This window comes from Anopheles coluzzii, chromosome 2 (assembly GCF_943734685.1).
Source record: "Anopheles coluzzii chromosome 2, AcolN3, whole genome shotgun sequence".
In the NCBI taxonomy this organism is placed as follows: domain Eukaryota; kingdom Metazoa; phylum Arthropoda; class Insecta; order Diptera; family Culicidae; genus Anopheles; species Anopheles coluzzii.
This window is the reverse complement of record NC_064670.1, coordinates 119,566,728-119,589,793: the sequence shown is the minus strand read 5'-3', so window position 1 is coordinate 119,589,793 and position 23,066 is coordinate 119,566,728. Positions and strand designations below refer to the sequence as shown.

The following is a 23,066-nucleotide window of genomic DNA, read 5'->3' as shown; positions in this document are numbered from 1 at the left end:
ATCGAACCTACAAGGGCCCTCGACTAGTTCTAAACTCATATCAGTTTTAGAACTGTTTTTGGACCTATAACTGTCGTGGAACAGATTTAAATCCTATTCTCAGGCTCAGGTACCGAATCATTTACTGAATCCATATAAGTACTGGAACTGATACCGTATCCAAACCATTACTGGATCTGATCCCGGACCCATCTCGCTCATGAAACTGCTCCCTTTTATTGTTATGAATGTATCGCTGATAGAACGAATTACTAACCTGTCCCGGTCCCGATTAATGTATTCAAATGAAAGGAAAATATGAACGTGTTTCGGGTACCGCATTTGGCACTCAATGTGCAATTTATTTCGCAAAAGTGTCTGTATGTTTATAATTTTTGGTGTAATACGATCCATTTTAATACTTTGGTATGTAACAGCACGATTAGTCCGAATTTGCTTTAAAGTTGTCGATTTTATAAATACTATAAGTACAGTTGGGGTGCGTCCCCATAACCCGTCCCCGTGTCAATCACTGCCAATCGAAGCCATATGCTGCCGGTGCTGGTACGCTCCGGACATTCCAACGCTTCCCCCAACGTGGCAACCGCTCCCACCGGCCGTTTGATACTGCTGGTGCCCATGGTGATGTAGCTGGTGGTGATGCTCCTGCTGCCCAACCGAATGCTGCTGCTGCTGCTGTCGATGGGTATGGTGAGGCTCCTGCTGGGGTTGATGGTGAAGGGTGGCCGAATTTCCCACCATCCCCATCGCTTCTCCCCCAAACCCCCCGTAATCGGTAACCCCAACAACGCCATCCCCCAGACCGGGAACGGTAGAACCGATGCGATTTTCCGAGAATCCACCCAACGAAGCGGCAACGCTCAGCGGCGACGGTGCGATGGTTTGAGATTTGATACCCTCCGACACAGCGACACCACCGGAGGTGACATCTTTGGGATGATGGTAGTCGACCCACTTGCCCGGCTGCCGATCAGCCGCCATGGTGGCACATGTGGATTGACCGACATTCGGTGGCGTAGCTGTGAACGCGGCAGCCGTCGTTGACTGCGTTCCGTGCTTGCTCGATTTGCTTGTCTCGTGTGGCTGAACTTGCTGGAAGATGAAAGGCCATGCCTGTTGTGAGGGGGAGGAAAGGGACGAATGAAATGGTAGCATTAGATGAGGAAATATACTGTGGGAAATGTGAAGCGAAAAGCGACTGAGGACATCCCGCTTTTGAAGAGGGGGGCGACTGATCGTCATATGCGCTAGGATCTGCGCTAGGTAATGCGATATTTTCTTCAAGTGCATACTCTCGGCAAGATGACCGCGAAAGCAACAAAATATCTTACCACCATAAACAGCGGATGTTGATGCCCAATACCCAAACACCGGAAACAAATGTGCAGATGAGAATTTTTAAATAACAAAACCTTTATCGATCGGCTGCGGTATGTTTGTTGCATCAGGATCTTCAACCTCTGAAACCAATTACAAATGAAGATTCCCTACTTTGTGTAAACGTTGGTGTCTTTTTTGTGGTACTTCAAAGCACCATAAACCATAAACTCTACAGAAGGAAGGAATTGCATTCACGTTCCTTTGATTTATTCTAACAAATCTTCGTGGGTGATGAGTTGAGTTTTTGTGTGTTAACAATTATTCCACATCCTTAACATAAACGATCGCATAAACAATCATCATGCTTCCCATCAATGCCCATTGTCCGCAAGGGAAAATGCCACACGCCAACCATCCAGGCTGTATCGTCACCAGAGAGGGCCCTCGCCCAAGTACACGCATGTTTACACGCTTCGGGCGCACAAAGTGTTTGTTTGGATATCGCTTTTCAGCGATCCCGTAAACAAGCGTCCCGTTTGTTAAACAATTAATCGCCTGTGCGGTCCGTACAGGGTACAACCCCATGGTGGCACAAGGGTTGGAAAAGGATTGGTGGTTGATGTGTTTTATCGTGAAAATGGAACTGAAGGAAAACCATTCAGGCAAGGAAACGGTTCGCTCTGTATCGTTACCGCCAGCCGGCATTCGTCATAAAAATGCGCGTCAAAGCATCACATTTCCATGCTTCTCGAGCCGTTTGAGCTTGAGAGCTGCTCGTCATCTCTTCTCCGGCCGCGTCATATCCTGTCATATGTTGAGATGAGATTTTTTCCTATTTTCCAACACGTTTTTTTTGTTTTTGGTGTTGCACATTGCTCCCCGAGATTGATCTTTATTTCTCACACATTTCCTTTTTGTACCTTGCCTGGCGACGAAAAGAGGCAATTATTGAACAGTGGCTTTTCCCGTGATCTTCTCCCTCAAACGCTGAATCGTATGCTGCACTTCACTAATGAGTCATTTCCTCGCCGTTAGACGCACTAAATGGGGGCAATAAGCCATAAAAACGCCCGCCCATCGCCCTCGACGCGCCTATTTGTTCATCTCTAATGACTTGTAAACATCACATTTCCGAGATGAAAAGTTATAGCACTCACGATCGTTTTCCCTGGACAGGGGAAAGCACGGACAGGGAGAGGGTGGAAAGTGTGTAAAGAAAATACGCGACGCCTCGTACCACATTTACCTATCAGGAAGCAAGTAAACCCGGCCCCTTCGCCCGAATCGGTTGATATGATCCACCTGGTACTGCAGTGATGCGCGCCTTTGTGTGGTATGTTCTCGCGTTCTCAGTCCTCCCCTTTCGCGTCAATTTTCTCAAGCAAGCCTACGTCTCATTGCTAAATTTACCCCGGCTGTGTGAGGTGCTGTGCCGGTGACGCTAGTAGTAGTAGTAGCAGTAGTAGCGTACACGTACTTACCGTTTTGGGCGGTTGGGCCAGGTTGGTAGAGAAATCCTCCACCGACTGGCCGTCCAGTGTGGCGGCCAGGTAGGTGATGTAGTTCTTGGCCAGCCGGAGCGTGTCCAGCTTGGAGAGCTTGGTGTCCGCCGGTACCCACGGGATGTTGCGCTTCAGGTTGAAGAACGCTTTCGACAGTACGCGCATGCGGGCCCGCTCACGTGCGTTTGCTGCGTTTCGTTGGATCGGCGTGCCCGGTTTGTCGTCTGCGCACCCGTTGAGGGGGAGGTGGGTTGAGGGGGCGATGCGCGCCAGCGGAAACGAGAACGACAAGGGGAAAACATTTCTTTGTAGATGACCAATGGAATTTTTTATCACACACACACACACGCACCGGGTGGATTATTTCATATTTGTTTAGTGGTTGATTCGATTATAGCGAAGTCAGCAATGCAGCACACACTGATCAGTTGTGTCCGGGTTTTGGTAAGCTGGGATGTACGGCACTAGTTGCCATAGCAACAAAATGGTCAGGGAAGATGCTATGTCTACTTATAGTGCATGATCTCAAACTCAAATTACAGATAACTCTCTGTAATATTCAGACTCTTGCAGACGCCTTTTGAAGATTCTCTAAGTCGAATTTATCTGAATTTCATATGCAAAATGAATACGTAAATCCTCTAAGGAGAATTTTCAAATGGAAATCCACAGAATGATTTTATTTGGCGATCAAACGAAGCCATATTTCAACACTATGGATACTCCATAGCAAAACGTTTATTTAGTTTACTCAGGATCATTGTAATCCGTAAGTCCCTTGATCATCGTACACCTTATAGAGACTTCGCTGTAAACAAATATCTGATTTAAGTTAGATAAATTAGAATAATTTATGTAACTTTTAATCACCGTTGTGAAATGATCCTTCTCTAATGTGTCCGACAGATCGCGTGCGCCCTGCCGATTGCATATGCGATCATCACATATTTGTTTGCTATATTTATGCTGAAGTTGAACATGTATACTATCATGGGATAATTATTAGATACAGGGTGAATTACAGCCATCTAAACTTGTATTTCTAGTGATATACAGTGACATGTATAGAAGACTTTTGATGGTTAAAGGGACTTAACTAAGCACGATCATGTTTCTTAGCTATATTGATCAAATCTGGAATCGTATGTACATAGTAAAGTAAGAAAATGAGCGTATAGTATGGTTCATCGTATGTTATTAAAATTCAAACTGATTCGCAGTTATTTTCTCGAAATTTTCGAGAATGGTTATCTCTATATGTGCATTGATTATGTTGAAGATCATCTAACTAGAACACACTAGAAACTGCAGCACTTCTTCTGTAATTTATTGTTTCATCATTGGCCATTGTTTTATCATATAAGAGACACTAGGAGTACTTTAGTATAGAACATTGGCAATTGAACATGATTGAATAGCCGTCAAGAACGTGAGAATTGAAATGTATGTGTTAGTTAGAATTTAAACAACCACACTATATTTAAACAACCCAGCAGAACTGTGCACTTAATAATGGACACTGAAGCTGAAAGCAGATAAATTACCATTTGAACTGAAGTCATCATCAAACCCGTCCTCGAGCAGATCAAACTTGGGCGATGGAGCCTTTTTCCGTTTCGGCATAGTTGTATCACAATTCTTCCTTTTAACCAATCTATTGCACTTTCAAATAAAGTAGATATTTTTGTGACCAAACTACACAGTTTTAGAAACACATACACTTTTAATCACGATCACTTTATGTTTCTGTTTGCATTATTTTGTATGGTTTATTGCTGTTCACTGTACGATATTTCTAAATATCATCTTTCGAATCAATTTCGATGTGCTTGGCGATTTTTTTAAACTACCCTTCAATTCAAAATCTTCACTTTCAATAATGAGATTAATTAATTCACCATTAAATTCAACCAAGTATCTATTTGCGATTGATGTCACAAATCTTTTGCAGCGCAAAGGATTAAGTGATCGTTACAACCGTCAGGGGGAATAGTTTCGTTTCAAATGAGCTAGAGCTAGACTTCCACTAAAAACCGAGAGTCGATCGACGATCCTCATAGCAGACCATAGATTTTCCCAAAAGGATGGCATAGCCACGCCCACTCATTTCCCTGGCACAAACTTATGCTGCGCGATGATCGTCCGTTATGCAAATACAGTATGCTGCATAGAAGGAAGGGTAGTAAAATTAATGATTTGCTGATTTTATTACAAATAACGATGTAGTTGATGTATTGTACTTATATTTTATTTTGTTATGTTTCATGACAATTAAATGAATCCAACGATCGAGTCAAATAGCCTAAATATCCAAAAACTTTTGACAAATTTTGGTAAATTTTGTTTTAAAAAACCTAAAATTAAAAGTTTTTTTTGCAAAAACAATTAAAATTAAACAACCAAAAATTCCCCTACAGAGAAAGAAAGCATGTGCGATGAGAGACAGCGTGCAGCAGTACGCAACACGCCACACAAAACTCTGTCCGCATCGTGTCGTGTCGCGTGTCGAGTTGTCTCTGGGAAACGAGCTGTAAAATTTTATGACAAATTACGAACAATTTATTACCCATCCCACGCGGGGTCGGAATGGTCGGAAAACGCTCACCCTTGACTCCGTGCCTTTTTACCGCAGCATACGGCCCATCACCTCTATTGACAGTCCATTTGCTCCGCTGATTCGTCGATTCGTCCTTTTTCGTCCTTGTCTTTCACCCCTCTACGAGGATCCTGTTACTCATTACTTCTACTGAACCATCTTTCACCATGCACTGTGTGCAAGTGCGCGAACACGAACGGAAGAAAGTCGGAGATCGGATAACATTCCCACAATACGTGTGGAACTCTCGCGCCCCCGCCTTGTGGTTGATCGTTTCACGCGTTCAAGTGGGGTGAAAACGGTGACCATAAATTATGCAAACCGTCGTGTACCGCTGGACCTCTATAAATCCTTTCGAAATCCTTCCGAAAAACGCTCAAACCCGAGGTCGCACCCGTTTGCCCCCGGCGGGATATGTCATCTTGGCGTGTCATTCGGTCGGTTTAAACACGATGTCAGTTACTAAGCTCTAGCGGTTAAAAAGATTTATTTGTATATTCCCAGCATCCGTTCACCTTTCGGATCAAACGGACTTCTCAAATGGCAATCGGCATCGTACAGCTTGCCCATCACCTCGATCTGGTAGTGGCCCGACTGCAGGAACTGGTTCGTGATTGGGCTACTGTCTGCGCGCTGCACGTACGCCTGGCCGATCGGTTTCTGGAGCGTGTAACCATACTCTCCGCGCCGCAGATGTCCCACAATCTCTCCGTCCCGATAGACCGCTTCCAATCCCCAGATTGGTACCTGAGAGGGGGACAGAAAGATGATAATTTACAGAAAAAGACGCACCCTGCAAAGGTCTTACCTGTTCCCGCAGCGTAAAGAATGCCAACCGCCGACTGACGCCATTTTCGCGCTGTCGATCCACAATTTCCTTGCCCTGATACTCGCCCTCCTTTCGGCACACAAAGCCCAGGTTGGCCTCGATCGGCGTGTCGTCCGACCGGAGATCCGAACCCCACAGATGGTAGCCCTTCTCGCTGCTGAGCGAGTACAGTGCTCGGTAGCCCGCGTTTCGCAGACTCTCCTTATATCCTGCCTTCATCAGCGCGTTGTACACATCGTTACAGCTTTCCTCGGGAATGTGCAGCTCGTAGCCCAGCTCGCCGACGAAGCTGACGCGCAACACACGCACATGGCAGCTGTAGTGCGGATTGATCTTAATCGTCAGTATGGCGGTAGAGTTCATCGGCAACAGCTTCTCGTTCGATAGATCAAAATCGGTGATCTTCTGCAGAATTTCGCGGCTTTTCGGTCCCTGAAGTGATAGTACGCCCAGCTCCTCCGTGTGATCGCTCACCACTGCCCGGAACGCTTTCTCCTGAATGGCGGCCAGGATGTGACATTTGGTGTGGTAAGCGGAGGCACCTCCCGCAACGATGTAGTATCCACGACCCTGTTTTGGAGATGGAAGCAAAAGAGTCACTTGCCGAGTACACCATTATAAGGCTCATGACACTTACCTTGAAGATCGGATCATGCAGTCCACCCAGTCCCGACTCTACGATGCTAACCGTGACATCTCCTTCCACGCCACCCCGTTTGTTTAGAGCGCAAGTATAGATGGTCCTGCGCAAAGGAAGGGCTCAAAATGAAGCCTCTATCTCGTGTACAATAGCTCCAATACTTACTTGTTGATCGGTTTATCCAAGTTGGCGGTGAAGATCCATTCGGCGGCCTCCTTTGCCTGGCTGCCGGTAAGGAAGAGTTTGCAGAAGTAGCTCAAATTGAACAGTGCAGCATCATGGCGGCAGGTGAGTGCTTCCTCACCGATCTGCAAGAAAGGCAGGAAGGTTTACAATCAGTTGCAAAAAATTGTGATTTATATCCCGTAGCCGATTCCAATGTCACAGTCGGTTGCAATTCCGGATCCAATTCCGATATCAGTTTCGGATTCAATTCTGATTATGGAGCCGATTCCTTTTCCAGATCCGAAGCCAATTATGGTACCGAGTCCGATTCCTATTTCGGAACCGAGTCCGTTTCTAGAGCCGATTTCGAAATCGGCATCAGATTCTTAATTGATCCAAATCCCAAAACCTAATCGGGAGGTTTCGATTCCGAGGTCCCACCACTAGTTCCCTGCGAAGAAATCATACCAAGTCGTGATGCTCCGAAAATCCAAACGTGTAGTCTCCCTTCAGTGCTTCCTCGTAGTGTGTGTTGGCGTTCTTGGGATGATCGTAGTAGCCATACCAATCGTACGGTTGCACCACAACCGTCTCATCCGGTAGGAAGTATCCCGGCCGTTCCCAGCCATGTCTTTCCTCCATAACTGCGCCATATTGTATCATTTGCTGGAAGTCAAAACAAAGAGAAAAACGTTTGATCAAACCACCTCCTTTTACCTCCCACCATACTAATGATCCTTCGCCTACCTTGTGGAATGGATCGACGGTAAAGTTTCGCCCGGCCAGTGGCTCATCGTGCGGGAAAACGATGCTATAGTTCTTCGTGTACGCCTCGTGGCTTCGCTCCGTCGCCCAGTTCAGTGCCTTCTTCTGTTTGGGTGTGAAACGTCGCACATCGTACGCAAACATGTGCCGGTCGGGCCGATCGTGTATGATCCACTGTGCCAGCTGTTCCGCACAGCCGCCACCCAGCATCATGCCGGCCGAGTTGTACCCAACGCTGTGAAACAGCCCACTGACCGTCGGGTCCGGTCCCATCAGCGGTTTGTGGTCGGGCGTGAACGATTCCGGTCCGCAGATCGTGCTCTTGATCCCCGCACTGCCAAACGCCGGGCACAGCTTCACCGCACCCTGGATGTGCGTATCGAACACCGAGTAGTCGAGATCGTACAGCCCAAAGTGGAAGTCACCCGGCACCCGGTTCAGCATGATCGGATTGTTCTCGTACCCGCCCATGCAGATCGATTTGCCCTGGATGCGGAAGTACAGCGAAAAGTCGTGATCGCGCACATTTGGCAGCATCTGATGGATGGTGTCCATCGTTTCCGACACGACGTACGCGTGCTTCATCGGTATCAGGGGCAGAAAGACGCCGAGCGGTTCGATCAGATCCCGGCCCCACACGCCCGTCGCGTTCACGACCGTGTTCGTGCGGATCGTACCCTTGTTCGTGAGCACACCGCGCACGTCCTTCATGCCGAGCAGGTTCTCGCCGGTAATGATCTGCGACACGGTACAGTCCTCGACCACGAGCCCCCCATTAGCGGTGGCACCCTTCGTCAGGGCGGTACACATCATGGCCGGATCGACGACACCGTCACCGGGCGAGTAGAGGGCACCGGTGAAGGAGGTCGGGTCTAGCGGTGGGAACAGCTTCTGGGCCTGTTCCGGCCCGACGATGTGTGACTCGATGCCAAAGCATTTGCCGAGCGTAGCCAACCGGCTGTACTCATCCAACCGCTCGGGGGAGTGCGAAATGAACAGCCCGCCGTTGTTAATCCAGCCCGAATTGTGGCCCGTTTCCTCCTCGAGGCTCATGAGCAGATCGCGCGTTGCCGCTAGCAGCCGAATTTCGACATCGTTCGGTCGCAGGCGCCATACCAGACCGGCCGTGTGCCAGGTCGTACCGGCCGTTAGTTTGGACTTTTCGAGCAGCACCGCCCGGACGCCACGCTTTGCCAGCTGGTACAGTGTGTTGCAACCGGCCGAACCGCCACCTGGTGGGAAATAAACAAAGCGCAAGAGCTAGTAAACGGCGAGAGTTCAATTTGACAATTATACCCCGAACGAAGGCTACTACGATCGCGTTAGCGGCCACAACACCAGCTGCTGTGTAGTGGAATTATTGTAAATTAAAAAGAAAAACCCTGAAAACAGACGCACCCCGAACGATCGTACCGGATTGATAAGGGGGTTTGAACTTTAACCGCCTGCTGAGGTTCGTGCTTTACAGTGCTTGTGTTGTGTTCATTGCACCTATTTGTACTGTGGATGTAGTTCAACAAAACAGAACCTGCCTCCTGCTACTTTTGCCATTCAGTTCACCGATCGACGCAACGTCAATCGAAAATCGCACTGGATCAGCGATCGTCGAGCGATTGATGGCTTCTGGACGGAAGGTCACAGTGGTTATCGTGGGCAGCGTCTTGCGCACGATGGCGACGCTGCCGTCTATGGGGTCGCTGGTTGTTTCACCAGAGATTGGACCCCGGCAAGCCGGTTTTGTTTTTCTTCGAGCTAGCGTTTTGCAGGTTTATTTTCCGTTTATGTGTTTTTTGCGTGTTGATCACGTAAATTCCCGTTGCTTTTGAGGCGATTATCAGAATCAGAGTGGCAATAATAACCAACTAAAAAGGAGTGCGCTAATCTCAATTGACTGGAAGTTTTTGAGTAATAGCAGCGTTGTTTAATTTACCAAGATTTGGATGGGAACATTTTCTTGTCCTTATAATACACAGAAGGGTCTTTGAAACCTGCTACTACTAACCTATGATCACTACATCGGCACTTTCGGGCAGTGGGCTTTCAGTGGAATATTTGCGTGCAGAGGTCGCTGCAGTGATGGCACGTTGCTCGCCACCCGCAATGTGACTTTTAAACTTTGCCACCGCGTTCGCTCTCAGTCGTAACATTTTCGTAACTTGCTTTACAATTTGAACTTCACCAAACCAAATGTTTTTGCTGAACTTTCAACTCTATTACTCTTTTACGCTTGATTATGATTTAATTAATCTCAATGTTGTGTGCCACACAATTCTTCGTTGCGACCGGCCCGTTCCAGACGCAACCAAACACTGATCGGCACGGAAGACTTAAAACCATAACGCAACGCTGCCACGCTGATATTGCCAATACGCGGGAGAGGAATTGTGGACCCTTTGATAACAATATGCCTTGCCGCCACAACAAGACGCGGGCGTTCGGAGGATGCGCAATGTGCGCGCTGCTCTGATTGTGGTGTATTACTGCTGGAAGGAAGTGCAAAAAACAGCATGTTGATAATCCGCAAACGGCACAGAACCACGCGAAGGTTATCCCCCGGTGTCAGCGGTGTTCGTATCAAGCGCAAGCTTCCCTAGGCAGGAGGAAGTGTGTGGTGTGTGTGTGACTGTTTTACGAAGGCACCTGTTCAAGTTGTTAGAGCTGAATTTTAGGCGATCGCGTTCAGTGAACGATCGAAGTGAGTGGCTTTGCGTATTGCTTATTGGGATGGTCTCATTTTCCCAGCTTTCTAGATCAAAGCGCTTACTCAAACCGATTTAGTTCCTCGTTGCGTTAATGTTATACCCGAGGATCTAAGCAGCTTGCTTGATCCTGGTTGATCCTGAATGCTTGGTTTACATATGTAATCAATAAATTCCAGGTTCTTAGTGAACCTGAAGTAGCTACCTACGAGTTCTGGATAGACAAGAGAAGAGTCTCAAAGTCTCTATGTTAAAAATTGGGATCCTCTGGCTGATATCTAGCTAGTAATCGGTGTTATTATTACACCTGAAATGCCATCTCGGACAGTCTCATGGTACAGTCGTCAACTCGTACGACTTAAGAACATGCCCGTCATAGGTTCAAGCCCCAAATGGACCGTGTCGCTATACATAGGACTGACTATCCTGCTATGGGGAAAAATCAATAAGTCACTGAAAGCCAAGCCCACAAGTGGTAGGCGGCAGGCCTTTACCGACAACGGTTGTTGAGCCAAAGAAGAAGAAGAAGAAGAAGAATAAGAAGGCCATATCGGAGACATATGTCATCGATTTGATTAAGCTCCAATTTGTAGAGTTCCTTTTCGTTTATTTCGTCCATTCGCTTCGATGTTTACCAGTCAACTGCCAATGGTTCTGGTCTATAGTACTCTCCTCCCATACCGAGCAATGACAGCTTTTCCTTCTGATCCCCGTCATTGTTTACACTATTTAATTTGACACATTTGTTTACTAGTTCATTGTACTAAACGATTCTGAGGTTCGGTCTGAGCGGTAGCAACGATCGCCCCGTATCCTGGCTATCCTGCTGTGTTACTTGTTGCACCTCATAAGAAGAATTCCTTCTCGCTCCTTATTTTTCAACCTCTTTCCAACCCTCACATGACGTTTTCGTTTTATTCCGTAACGTTTGTTCACTGCTGCATTGCTCGGTTTGTATCGTTCTTACGGTCGACCACGTGGTGGAAGCGTATTTCTTTTTTAAACACACGTTCTTTAAATATAAGTCATTTCTTACTCTACAGTAAATGACGTCATGTTTGTACGATAGCTAATAATCCTTCGCGATCTTTAATTTCTATTTGAAAAGTAAAGTTAGAACAAACGGTTTTGTATAACACTTCATACTGGCATTGGCACAAAAGATAAAATACCAAATTTTTGACCAATATTGCGCTACGAAACTCCTGCTGTACTCACTGTCAATAGTGTCTAATACTAACAAAGTACACTAACTAGCACCACGGTGGTATAGGATCTTCGTGTGCATCCTGTTTGCTTTGCGAGTGTATTGTGTGCTTGTACAGTGTCCGTGTCCGTGTGGTTTGAATGTATGTGCCACAGTGCCGATCGTGTGTATCGTATGTATTACCACCACCAGCCTTCATGCTCAGTCGTGTGTCCGGCATTGTCCTTTGCGCATCGTTTATCGTTCGTTTTATCCATCGTTGTGTGAGCGTCTTTTCGTTGTAGAATAGAGAACAAAAATGGTGCGTTACGCCCTTCAGTGCAATCTTGGGTTGGGTGTGCAAATAATAATTAAACTACTTTTTCGGTTGTTTGTTGGTTCTCGCGCTTAGCGTGAAGTAATCTCGATACAGGTAGGCCAGGCAGGATGCCAGATTGGGAACGCTTGCTGGCAGCTGTTCACCACCGAGCACGGCATACAGCCGGACGGGCTGATGGCACCTAACCAAGCGGTGGAGGAAAACATGGCCGCCTTCTTTCAAGACACACGCTCCGGCCGGGTGGTGCCGCGCAGCATCTTCATCGATCTGGAGGAGTCGGTGATCGACGACATCCGGAACAGCTCGTACAAGCAGCTGTACCATCCCGAGTACATGATCATGGGCAAGGAGGACGCGGCGAACAACTTTGCCCGCGGGCACTACACCGTCGGCAAGCAGATCATCGACCGGGTCGGCAACACGATACGTAAGCTGTCGGAGCAGTGCGACGGGCTGCAGGGCTTTCTGCTGTTCCACTCGTTCGGCGGCGGCACCGGGTCCGGGTTTACCTCGCTGCTGCTCGACCAGATCGTGATGGACTATGCGAAGAAGTGCAAGCTACAGTTCGCCGTCTACCCGTCGCCCAAGATCTCGACCGCCGTGGTCGAACCGTACAACGCGGTACTGTGCACGCACGGCACGATGAACACGTCCGACTGCTGCTTCATCATGGACAACGAGGCGACGTACGAGATCTGCTCGAAAACGCTGCAGATCGATCGGCCGCACTACACCGATTTGAACGCGCTCGTGGCGCAGGTCGTGTCGTCGGCCACCGCCTCGCTCCGCTTCAAGGGCACGATGAACGTGGACCTGAACGAGTTCCAGACGAACCTGGTGCCGTTCCCGCGCGTCCACTATCCGCTCGTGTCGTACGCACCGCTCGTGTCCGCCTCGAAGGCGTCGCACGAGAGCAGCTCGGTGGCGGAGATTGCGAGCGCGTGCTTCACCGCGGACAACACGATGGTCAAGTGTGACCCGCGGCACGGCAAGTACATGGCGTGCTGCATGCTGTTCCGGGGCGACGTCGTGCCGAAGGACACGAACGAGGCGGTGGCAGCGATCAAGAAGAAGCGCCACATCAGCTTCGTCGACTGGTGCCCGACCGGGTTCAAGATCGGCATCAACCAGCAGGCCCCGTCCGTGCTGCCGGGCAGCGAGCTGGCCAAACCGAAGCGGGCCGTCTGCATGCTCTCCAACTCGACCGCCATCTCGGAGGCGTGGGCCCGGCTGAACCAGAAGTACGACCTGATGTACAAGAAGCGCGCGTTCGTGCACTGGTACGTCGGGGAGGGCATGGAGGAGGGCGAGTTTTCGGAGGCACGCGAGGACTTGGCGTGCCTCGAGCGGGACTACGAGGAGGTGGCGGGCGATACGGTCGCGTCCGGGGAGGAGTATTACGATGATGATGAGTATTAATGGGCGCGGCAAGGCGCCGCGGTTGATTGAGAACGTTGAACGTTACGGGGGAAGACGGCTTTTAATAAAATAAGAATAATTTTTGAACTATTTGTTATTTGTATCTGGTTTTACGATAACGTGCGTCTCGCGGTAGAGGAATTTCGGGAAAGAAAGAAAGAGAGTGCTGCAATCGTAACTTCGGATGAAATAGGTCCTTAACCCTGTCACGAGACGTACATTACATATAAAGTTTTGTTATTTTATTCCGTAACGTTTCGCTCCATTTTGGTAGACACATAGAAAAGATTTTTTTGTAAAAAAAGCATCTTTGTTAAAGGTAAAAAAACACAGCAATTAAACACCTTTTCCCCATACAGATAAGAATAAAAAAAACATGAACGCTTGTGTGTGTGTGGTGACTCTTCTATCACGCCCCGGAAGCTACGTTTTTTTAACACAATATAAAACATTTAAACTAACGTGAAACAGTTTTAGAGCCGTCCCTTCCTCCCCTTAGTGAGGCGCTCAGAAATGTATGATGAATTTAACGCTCTCTCCTATCGCTAACGCGTGCTAGAATTGTGCCGTGGCACCTAGAAAGGCATAGAAACGGGGCATCACTCTTACAAATTGGGAGAAAGAAACGCAACAAAAAAAAATCGACCATACTTGTGACGCACGAACCACGAGCCCGGGGAGCTCTAACAATACAAAGAGTAACAAATGAAAATCTTTTATGCATTTCACAGGCCAATGTAAGGGGCCCTTACACACTGCCATCCTTCTTTCGTTCCCTTCGGCCCGCATTTTGTTTCCATCCCTCCCCCCAAAAACTGTGTGTATGTAAGGTAAGGCAGTCGATGAAACTTTGGTATCCTACTTTTCATAGAAGAAAAAAAGAGGTACATATTATCTTGCCGATCGTGTTTTTAAATACGTTTTGTCGCAATCTTTCGCTATTCTCGTTTCCGCCGGCGCGTTCGTCTCGTGTTTCGATATGGATCCTAATATGCTGATTTACAATCAGCACATCTCGTCGCCCGTGCCGAGAGAATTGGTTTCTGGATGGTTTTTTGTTGTATGTTTTCGTTCGAAATTGGCTTACAGACAGAGAGATAGTAGTAGATAGCGAAGATAGTAATAGATAGTGTTTATAGAGAAATCAATTCTAAATATGGTTGGCCTTTTTAGAGTTTAGCTTTTGTTACCGTGTGGCGCACACGGGTTTTCTCCCTGGCGCTCTGAAATCCTACCTTAATGCTTGTATGTGTGTGTACGCTCCTGTTCACCCCAAAACGCCATTGGAAAACGTTTGGTTTTGTATGAAGGCTTTTGCTTTGCTTTAGATTGTTCCAGTTGTTGCGATTTTCTAGTGTTTGAAACTATCATAAGAGCTTCTTGGATGGGTGCCATTTCCTTAGTAGTTCCACTATCCTCTTTTGTTGTCCCCTTTTGCTTTAACTAATCTCCCTTCCCGCAACCACACACAGCACCTTTGTATTGCATACTATAACACGAACCCCGTGGCCCTGTGGGGGTCCTTGTTCCGTGGCCGTTGTGCGATGCGATGTTTGTTTTCCCACACATGCCATTTCTGTTTTTTGCTTTACTACATGCACTCCTGACTCGCATTCATTCAAACACTTTCATCCACTTAACAGTACAGTACTTGGAAATGTGTGTGTGTGTAGCAGCTGCTCGGTGGCCCCCATGTGTGTGCGTGCGCAGCCCGGGGGGACTTACTGGGTGAAGTAGAACCGATAGAGGATGGTGGCGAGCAGTCCGAGGATAAGTGGCACTATCCACTGCTTCAGTTGGCTGTTGCAAAAACGGGTTTGAAAAAAAAACGAAAGAAGTTAGCGTTAATTAGGTGATAAAGCTCTGATAAAGACAATGCAGTCACTACTCACTTATCATCCTGCTGGTCCATTTTCCAGTCCGGTTCCTTCTTGACCGGGATCTGTTTTCGTTCCGCTTCGATCAGTTCGCCAACTTTGAATTTCTTCATCATCTCCCGGGCATCGCTGCTGTGGCCGACGTCCTCAAACGCTTCCGTTGCTTCTCTGCCGGCTTGTTCTAGCAGCACCTCCTCGCCACCGGGATGCTAAAAACGAGAAGCCGCAATTGCAATTAGATTAAAATTTAATTTAAAATGATAGTTGCGATGAGAAAGACTTCAATTTTTTAAGAGTTTTTTTTTATAAAACAAAACACAATTATTATCTTTGTAGCGCAAATAATCTTGCATATCTTGGTCTCTCCATGGTGTGTATGTCTCAACCGGTATGCTACCTACTCGTAGCCTCGCTTTGCAAACTCATCGTGACAATACTGCTTTATCTTATCGTGTGTACGTCGTCGCGCACCAGCACCGGAGGTTAAATTCGTCTAAAAGGGTACACGATGGAACTTTCTACGCGCTTTTTGCGGCTGCGTACGTGACAATGTGATTTTTTAAAGGATTAAATAAAATATCCTGCATTGAACTTAATGTCCTCATGTAATCCGAAATGAATGTTTAAAGCTATCAGCAGCCAGTCAGCCCAAGCATCAGCTGGAACCAACAGCTGTTCCTTTCCGCGTTAAAGATCTCTAGATGCGTAAACAAAACAATAGAGGCGTACCGAACAGGGCATGCGTGATGTTCAATTGTTCATGTTTGCATGATTCCGTCAAGGTTAACACAGTTCAGCAGCTCGCGCTCGATCGCGCTTGGGGGAGCTCTCCATTACTTGGTGTGGTGCAAAACAGCGCGCACCCACACAGCACAAAGCCATTTGGGGTGGAAAACGACGCTAGTGGTGCGATGCTATTGGAAATGTAAACGAGACAGATTTCTAGTCTTATGCCTAATCATCTTTAACCTTAGCGTTTTTTTTACGATGGCCTAGCCGAGGTCTGTAATAAACTTTCCCTCGGCAGCAAGTGTGCTTGTTTGCTGCAGTCTTCTTTACTACTCCTATCGCGATGCACATAAAAATATTGATAAAGTGGCTGTTGCTGCTGCTGTTATTGCTGATGACTTGGCAGCTTTCGTCTATTAAACATCAATAGATCGCTCAAAAGAAAAATGACCCCGTACTGGGCGTGTACACGTTGATGTGTCCGGTGACGATCGACTGGCACGATCCGCGCATGATTAAAATCGACAAATCTACATTTTTGGACTCCATACAGACAAATTCATTAAACCGTTAACGTTCCAGCAGAAATATGCACACATACGATTTGACCGTTCGTTACGAACAGACACCACCCTCCTCGCTGGCCAACGACGTCTGCTCGGTTGGAAGGGGGGCCTTCTAACCTTGAACTTTGATCAGCACCGAGCATGATTTGCAAATATCGTACTGCTTGCTGGCAGGCAGCGGCTCGACGGTTCCAGATGATACTGCAGAAAAAACAACTCCGTAGTTCTACCCCTTCCAAACCCCAATCTCCGTCTCCGTGTGTTTGTCACATCGTCTTCTTTGCCATCGTATCTTTTACGCGCGATCGTTGTCCGGCAGTTCAAGATCTTGCCTACTATATGCGCGCTTCGGTGTGTGCCCTACTGTGTTGTTTGCATTGCAAATCGTCCCCCACCTCCCAGCGGACGGACCACGGCCATATGATGGTGATGATGATGATGCTGCCGGAAAAGCCGTTTTAAAACGATTATCCAGCTGTCGTCGAGTTATGCAATGTGAAAATGGGGCGCGATTTCTCTTCTCTAAAACGGGGGCCCGCGAATGGTTTGGTCGCGCCTCTCCCCCATCTCATCCTGGAAACGGTTCATTATCTTGCTCATTTCTACTGGCCGGAAGGAGGTTGTGCCTCTGGTGTGGTGATTATCTATCTTTACTCGTGGCACTTCCACGTTCCCTGTCACACCTTGCCACTGTGACCACGTTGAAGGCACTACACGGCCTGCCGTGATTCCTTCTATTGACCTGCTCCCTTTCGGAGCACCCATCACCCCTCGGCGGGATTTACCTCGTTCAAAAACTCCGTCACATCGTAGATGTCGTTGTGAATCACAATCCAGGTCGATTTGTTCGTGTTGTGGGACTTTACGTCCGCCAGCGAGTACGTTTTCACTTCCGACATGGCTGGTGGGGTGGGTTTTGGTTGGCTTAGGTGTTAGGGGGCTGCTGCTGCTGCTGCTACCACTGATAATGGAGGAAGAAAGCTACACTACACCACTTGCACTTGTTGTGCTGCTTTTCTTTTTTTTTCTTTCCCCGAGGAGAGCGCGACCGAAATACGCGTGTACGTTCGTTCCGTTCGGCTATTGTGTGACGTTTAAATGCCTTTTCGTGCTAGCTCGCACTGTTCGCGGTGGGGTTGTGTTGAACGGGCTGCAGCGATGTGATACTGCTCCGGGGGTGGGGTAGCTGTCAAACGAGCAGTGACAGCATCCGTTTACCACTCCGCGTTGGGCGTTGCGGTGCGTGTTGAGCGCTTGAAATGGTTCCACGTAATTTCAAGATGGATTGAATGGAGTTTCTTTTTTTGATGATAAATTTGCCGAAAATGTTTTGTTTACTCTTTAATGCAATTAAACATTTATCTTACTGCGGTACTTGCGCAAATTTGAAAAGAAGACGATAAAACAATTTCATATGATGCTACCATCTTTGCATGCAACGAAAACCAATCGATCAAATCACAAATCCTCTTTGGATGTTTGTTTTTTCTACATAGGTACCGGCAATTGTTTTCTTTTCTTTACACTATTGATAAACAGCTAGAAAAGTTAGATTTTGTTTCAGTAAAATCGATTCCCTTGTACATTCAGTATCACAATAATGGACCAATGCTGTCGAAATGATCATTCACGGTAATGCAATTGCAATTGCATTAACCTATTTGCATATACCGGTGCATAAGCCGGCACTCTTCTCAGTGAGGGGGCAGTGCATATCCTAACCCCTTACCACTCTGCCCTAGTGCTTTTGTTGGATCTTCCTCTGGCTGTTTTTAATTGGTTTTGCAGGAGCAGTTTTAGAAGTATCGATTTTATGCCCGCAATGATGCATTGCATGTTGCACCACCGTCCGGCTACCGTGGCCCGAACGAACTATGTTGCTCTTGAAAAAAGCATTTCTATTTGGTAAATAATAACAGCCCTCCCCACCGTCTAATGGTGCTAATGGTGCTGCATTATATTGTTGTTGAATTCGTTTCATTTCCCCCCATTTAAATTAATGTTTATTTTATGATGCTCCGGAGGAGTCCGCACTATTGATCGCACTTCGATTACGGGTTGCACGCTCAGATGCTATCAGCGGTGGGGAGGAGCTCTCGGGATGTCCACGTATGCAAACAGAGCGAAAAAAGTGGTCATCCGGCTTAATTACTTTCACCCCCTGCCACCGGGGCAAACAATGCATTTCTCCGGCCAACAATGGAAGAAAGGTTATCTCTTCATTTCAACCCCCCACTTGAAAACACGCACACCCGCAGTAATTTCTCCCCTGCCCGCTAGGTACATTTCTCAAGGTTAAAAATGGTGCACCCACCAACCAGCCATCGCGCATTTTCCATTTCTCTAGCATTTTTATTCTTCCTTTCGCGTTCTCAGTGTTCCAGAAGCACACTTTTAAAAGCAAACTTGAGTACGACGATACACATAATTGTATAAAATAAAACAGGAATACTCCTTTTCCTCCTTCTTCTCCTTCACACAGTGATTAGAGAGTTAGAGAGTGTGTGTTTGTGTGTCTGTGAGTGTGTAAATGCTTGATTGTTTCAGTGTTAGCCCGCGTGTGTGTGAGTGTTTGCACCGAGAACAAGCGCTTTACTCGTACACCCATCCTTCGGTGGCCGGCGTCCAGGATACCAGCTCCTCGTCCTTGAACCACAGAGCGATCTCCTTGTTGGCCGATTCGACCGCATCCGAGCCGTGGATGATGTTACGTCCGACCTGGACGCACAGATCGCCACGGATGGTGCCGGGCTCGGAGTCGGCCGGGTTGGTGGCGCCCAGCATCTTGCGGCCGGTCTTGACGGCGTTCAGGCCCTCCCAGACCATCGGCACGACCGGGCCGGAGCTCATGTACGTGACCAGTCCGGGGAAGAACGGACGGGCCGACAGGTCGGCGTAGTGCTTCTCGAGCAGCTCCTTCGATGGCTAAAGAGAGAGAGGAAAGAGGAACAATTGATTGATTTTCCATTAGTTACAGAGGTCAAAGAGCACGTTTTTCTTCCACTTCAAACCGTCGACGGCGACACTTTTCTAGGTTATGTGGTTACGTGGAGCCGGACCGGAGCGACCAAGCCCGGGGGGTTTCGGGAGTTCTGCAGCGGCACTTTTTACTTACCCACATGAACTTCATCGCGACCAGCTTGAAGCCCTTGGCCTCGAAGCGCTGCATGATCTGGCCGACGAGTCCACGCTGGACTCCGTCGGGCTTGATCATGATGAAGGTACGTTCCTTGTTGGCGGCCATCGCGGATGAGAACAGCGAGAAAAATGCGAGAAGTGAAGCGATCATGCGAAAAGCTCGGACCTATATATCCCCGAAGCGCTGCTGTGGACGGGGCCGCTGGCTAAAAATACGCTGACAGCTGTCTCCCGGCTCTGTCAAAGCTTCGCGGAACTGTCAACCGGGCGCACGGTGGCAGCGGCCCATCGTTCCTGTACATACCTTGGTGGAAAGTGGGTTGATTTTATTTTTACAAAATGCAGTTTTACGAAATGATGAACATTTTCCTGGAGAATATTAAGAAACAATTCACATGGTTTGCATGATTTTATTTTTAAAGTATTTTTGTTAATTTCCGTTGTTAGCAAGGCTATTTCAAAAACGATGCCAACTTTCAATATTATGGGGGGGAATCTACTTTTTTCATAATTTCCATACGCTCACACAAATTAAATTGCATAAATTGTGTGCAAAATGGTTCTTCTTTGGTTGCTCCCTCTGGAACAGCTGATGCGTTTTGTAAACAAAGACAAGCGAGCAACTGTCAACTGGTGCACACCTCCCAGACCCTACATATATATAAACCTGGGAAATGCATCCAAGCAAAATTTTCCACTGGATGCACCGGCTGGCACTGACAAACACCGCCGCCAGTTCGTGTGCGTGTGTGTGTCTCTATTGCTGAGGTGCATTGGGGCGGAGCGCAAATTCGTGAACGTCTCATTAAAATCGGTAAAGTTATATGAAATAGTGCAAATACCTGTCCACGAACGGTGCCGGGCAAGCCTTCGAAGCGTGTTACGTTGTTCGTCTAGTGAGAACAATAGAAAATAAGTGGAATAGATGTGTTTTTTGCGGTTTTACACATAAAAGCCCCAGGGACTGAACGTGTTTGTGGAGCAAATTTAAGGAAAAACAAAGCTTCTGTTTAAATATATCAAACTTCCGTTACTGTCCATTTTCTCGAGGGAATAAACTGCTAATGGCACCGCAAAAAGTTGTGTTTTGTTCGTTTCCTGGCAACGAAAATGATTGGCTCTAGCAAGGACAGAGCAGCTAATCGCCCAGGCCTACGAGTCCTAGTTGGTACATGCCAGTTAGCGACCAGGCCGTCGCGATTATGCAGGAAGTGCTAATTTGGGGTCAAAGATGAGTTCAGGTTGGAAATATCTCGTATGACCCAGTTTCAAACGACTTTCAGCTTCGAGTTCGTACGAAAATAGAAACAATTGCAATTTTCTCCAACGCATGGAGAAAAATGGTTTCATAATCAACCACCCAAAAAAAAGGACACCTGTAAATAATGTCCTGAATGTTGGAGAGAGTGAGATAGATTCGCTGGTTTAGATTATGTAACTCTCTCCTACATTGTGTGGGAACGCGAAAAGAACGATCACTTTGTTGCACCCTAGGCCAAACAACATTGTTGCAGTTGGCTAATTCCTTGGTTTTACCTCTGGCGGTTAATCATCGGAACTGATCGCGAACGGTTTCTTCCTTCCCAGCCATGTCCAACATCGATATCGTGCAGCCGCTGTGGGATCTGAGCACTTTTACCGGCCGTCTGAAGCACTACTTCTGGATAACTGACCCGCGCACATGCTTCGCCACCGATGAGGAGCTTGATCGCGCCAAAGAGCTGTACCAAAGTGTGAAGTAGGTGCTGCTGCTGCTGCATCTGACATGATTGTTTTCTCTCACACATTGTCATTGTTGGACTTTTCCAATTGCAGGGCTGGCACTGTACCTCAAAATACAACGATCGATCAGATACATTATGCGAAGAAGCTGTACGAAAGCGCCTTCCATCCGGACAGTGGCGAGAAGCAGAACGTGTTCGGGCGGATGAGCTTTCAGATGCCGGGCGGTATGGCCATTACCGGGGCCATGCTACAGTGGTACAAGTAAGACTGCCTGTGACTGCCATTTTGAAGCACTTTTTTAATGGAATTCCAATTTTTGGTTTGCAGAACAACGACCGGAGTGGTATTCTGGCAGTGGGTGAACCAATCGTTCAATGCGCTCGTCAACTACACGAACCGTAACGCAAACTCGTCCCTCTCGACCACCCAGCTAGGGGTGGCTTACGTGTCGGCCACGACGTCCGCCCTGGTGGCTGCGGTGGGCTACAAGGCGTACCTGCAGAAGCGGGCCACACCATTGTTCCAGCGATACGTTCCGTTTGTGGCGGTGGCGGCGGCCAACTGCATCAACATACCGCTGATGCGCCAGAACGAGCTGATACACGGCATCGGCATTGAGGATGAGAATGGCAATGTGGTCGGTTCGAGCCGGTTGGCTGCGGCGAAAGGAATTGCCCAGGTGAGTTGGGGCGTGGGCGAGGAGACGAACCCTTCTTTGCTTATCACAGTTTTCCTGCTCCTTTTTTGGGAATTTATTCCTCAGGTGGTAACTTCCCGTATTGCTATGTGTGCACCGGGAATGCTGATCCTGCCTGTCATCATGGAACGATTGGAGCAATATCAGTCCTTCCGCCGTATCGCGATTCTTCACGCACCATTCCAGGTTTTGGTTGTCGGTTGTTTGTAAGTATCAGAAAGAGGTCCTCCCGGCGGGGCATAATTTCGAGAAAAAAGTGCTTTACTCACAATGTCTCTGTCTATTGCTAATGCTTCTCAGCCTAACGGTAATGGTACCGACGGCCTGTGCGCTGTTCCCGCAGAAGGCAGAGCTGAGCACGAGCGTGATGAAGCTGGTCGAGCCAGAGTTCTACGAGGAGATGTGCAAGAAGAACGAGCGCGTACCAGAGCTTGTGTACTTTAACAAGGGACTGTAAGCGCCCCATCATCACACTGTGGATCGATTGATTACCTCCACTAGCCAATTTGTATGCGAGCGCACAGCCGGAAGCTAGTTCCATCCTCACACAAATGCATCAAATGCAGTGCAGAATACAATAAACGATTCGTCATCAGGTAGAAAGTTAAAAATTCGGTAGTGGATCCGTATGTTCTTGTTGCATGGAGCGACTTCGCTGGAGCCTCTTTTTAGTTCTTTTTGACACAAAGATTTTAAGAATATGAAGAAATGCTGTTCATTGGAATAGTGAAAAGAAATCCATTTATTTGTCTATCTTATCGTGAACTCGCTCATGTCATTCCCAAAATCGTATCGCACAACTTCCCTGGACACTGCAAAGGAACTGATAACCGCCCAAACCACGCAAAATGTATGTTGTTCACGTTTAGCTTG

General features: G+C 47.6%; 6 protein-coding genes across 9 annotated transcripts; 2 read left to right on the top strand and 4 right to left on the bottom strand.

The window, feature by feature from the left end:
- Positions 1–302: 302 nt before the first annotated feature.
- On the bottom strand, positions 303–4,867 carry LOC120952657 (translational regulator orb2). Of its 2 annotated transcripts, none has more exons than XM_040372095.2 (3): positions 4,367–4,867; positions 2,802–3,010; positions 303–1,113 (listed from the first exon to the last, which is right to left on the bottom strand). In XM_040372095.2, exons 1-3 carry the CDS (start codon positions 4,443–4,445, stop codon positions 505–507), a joined length of 897 nt encoding a protein of 298 aa, XP_040228029.2. In that variant the 5' UTR covers positions 4,446–4,867; the 3' UTR covers positions 303–504. The 2 variants fall into 2 exon arrangements, with proteins under 2 accessions (XP_040228029.2, XP_040228028.2); XM_040372094.2 differs by having other exon boundaries at positions 2,802–3,046; positions 4,367–4,862.
- A 1,021-nt stretch (positions 4,868–5,888) lies between these two features.
- Positions 5,889–10,166, bottom strand: LOC120951228 (sarcosine dehydrogenase, mitochondrial). The gene is made up of 7 exons (XM_040369811.2): positions 9,820–10,166; positions 7,800–9,049; positions 7,521–7,718; positions 7,053–7,195; positions 6,885–6,990; positions 6,227–6,817; positions 5,889–6,165 (listed from the first exon to the last, which is right to left on the bottom strand). Exons 1-7 carry the CDS (start codon positions 9,962–9,964, stop codon positions 5,905–5,907), a joined length of 2,694 nt encoding a protein of 897 aa, XP_040225745.2. The 5' UTR covers positions 9,965–10,166; the 3' UTR covers positions 5,889–5,904.
- An 837-nt stretch (positions 10,167–11,003) lies between these two features.
- On the top strand, positions 11,004–13,552 carry LOC120949065 (tubulin alpha-8 chain-like). The gene is made up of 2 exons (XM_040366036.2): positions 11,004–12,024; positions 12,115–13,552. Exons 1-2 carry the CDS (start codon positions 12,022–12,024, stop codon positions 13,459–13,461), a joined length of 1,350 nt encoding a protein of 449 aa, XP_040221970.1. The 5' UTR covers positions 11,004–12,021; the 3' UTR covers positions 13,462–13,552.
- A 136-nt stretch (positions 13,553–13,688) lies between these two features.
- LOC120949066 (cytochrome b5) lies at positions 13,689–17,771 on the bottom strand. Its single transcript, XM_040366039.2, has 3 exons — positions 17,419–17,771; positions 15,354–15,547; positions 13,689–15,261 (listed from the first exon to the last, which is right to left on the bottom strand). Exons 1-3 carry the CDS (start codon positions 17,530–17,532, stop codon positions 15,183–15,185), a joined length of 387 nt encoding a protein of 128 aa, XP_040221973.1. The 5' UTR covers positions 17,533–17,771; the 3' UTR covers positions 13,689–15,182.
- Positions 17,772–18,964: 1,193 nt separating this feature from the next.
- LOC120951225 (nucleoside diphosphate kinase) lies at positions 18,965–19,952 on the bottom strand. The gene is made up of 2 exons (XM_040369807.2): positions 19,749–19,952; positions 18,965–19,558 (listed from the first exon to the last, which is right to left on the bottom strand). The coding sequence occupies exons 1-2, from the start codon at positions 19,920–19,922 to the stop codon at positions 19,226–19,228; spliced, it is 507 nt and encodes a 168-aa protein (XP_040225741.1). The 5' UTR covers positions 19,923–19,952; the 3' UTR covers positions 18,965–19,225.
- Positions 19,953–20,453: 501 nt separating this feature from the next.
- Positions 20,454–22,804, top strand: LOC120951257 (sideroflexin-2). Of its 3 annotated transcripts, none has more exons than XM_040369852.2 (6): positions 20,454–20,585; positions 21,359–21,509; positions 21,587–21,757; positions 21,824–22,175; positions 22,260–22,399; positions 22,494–22,804. In XM_040369852.2, exons 2-6 carry the CDS (start codon positions 21,361–21,363, stop codon positions 22,648–22,650), a joined length of 969 nt encoding a protein of 322 aa, XP_040225786.2. In that variant the 5' UTR covers positions 20,454–20,585; positions 21,359–21,360; the 3' UTR covers positions 22,651–22,804. The 3 variants fall into 3 exon arrangements, with proteins under 3 accessions (XP_040225786.2, XP_040225788.2, XP_040225787.2); XM_040369854.2 differs by having other exon boundaries at positions 20,582–20,667; XM_040369853.2 differs by lacking the exon at positions 20,454–20,585 and adding an exon at positions 20,709–21,012.
- Positions 22,805–23,066: the final 262 nt, after the last annotated feature.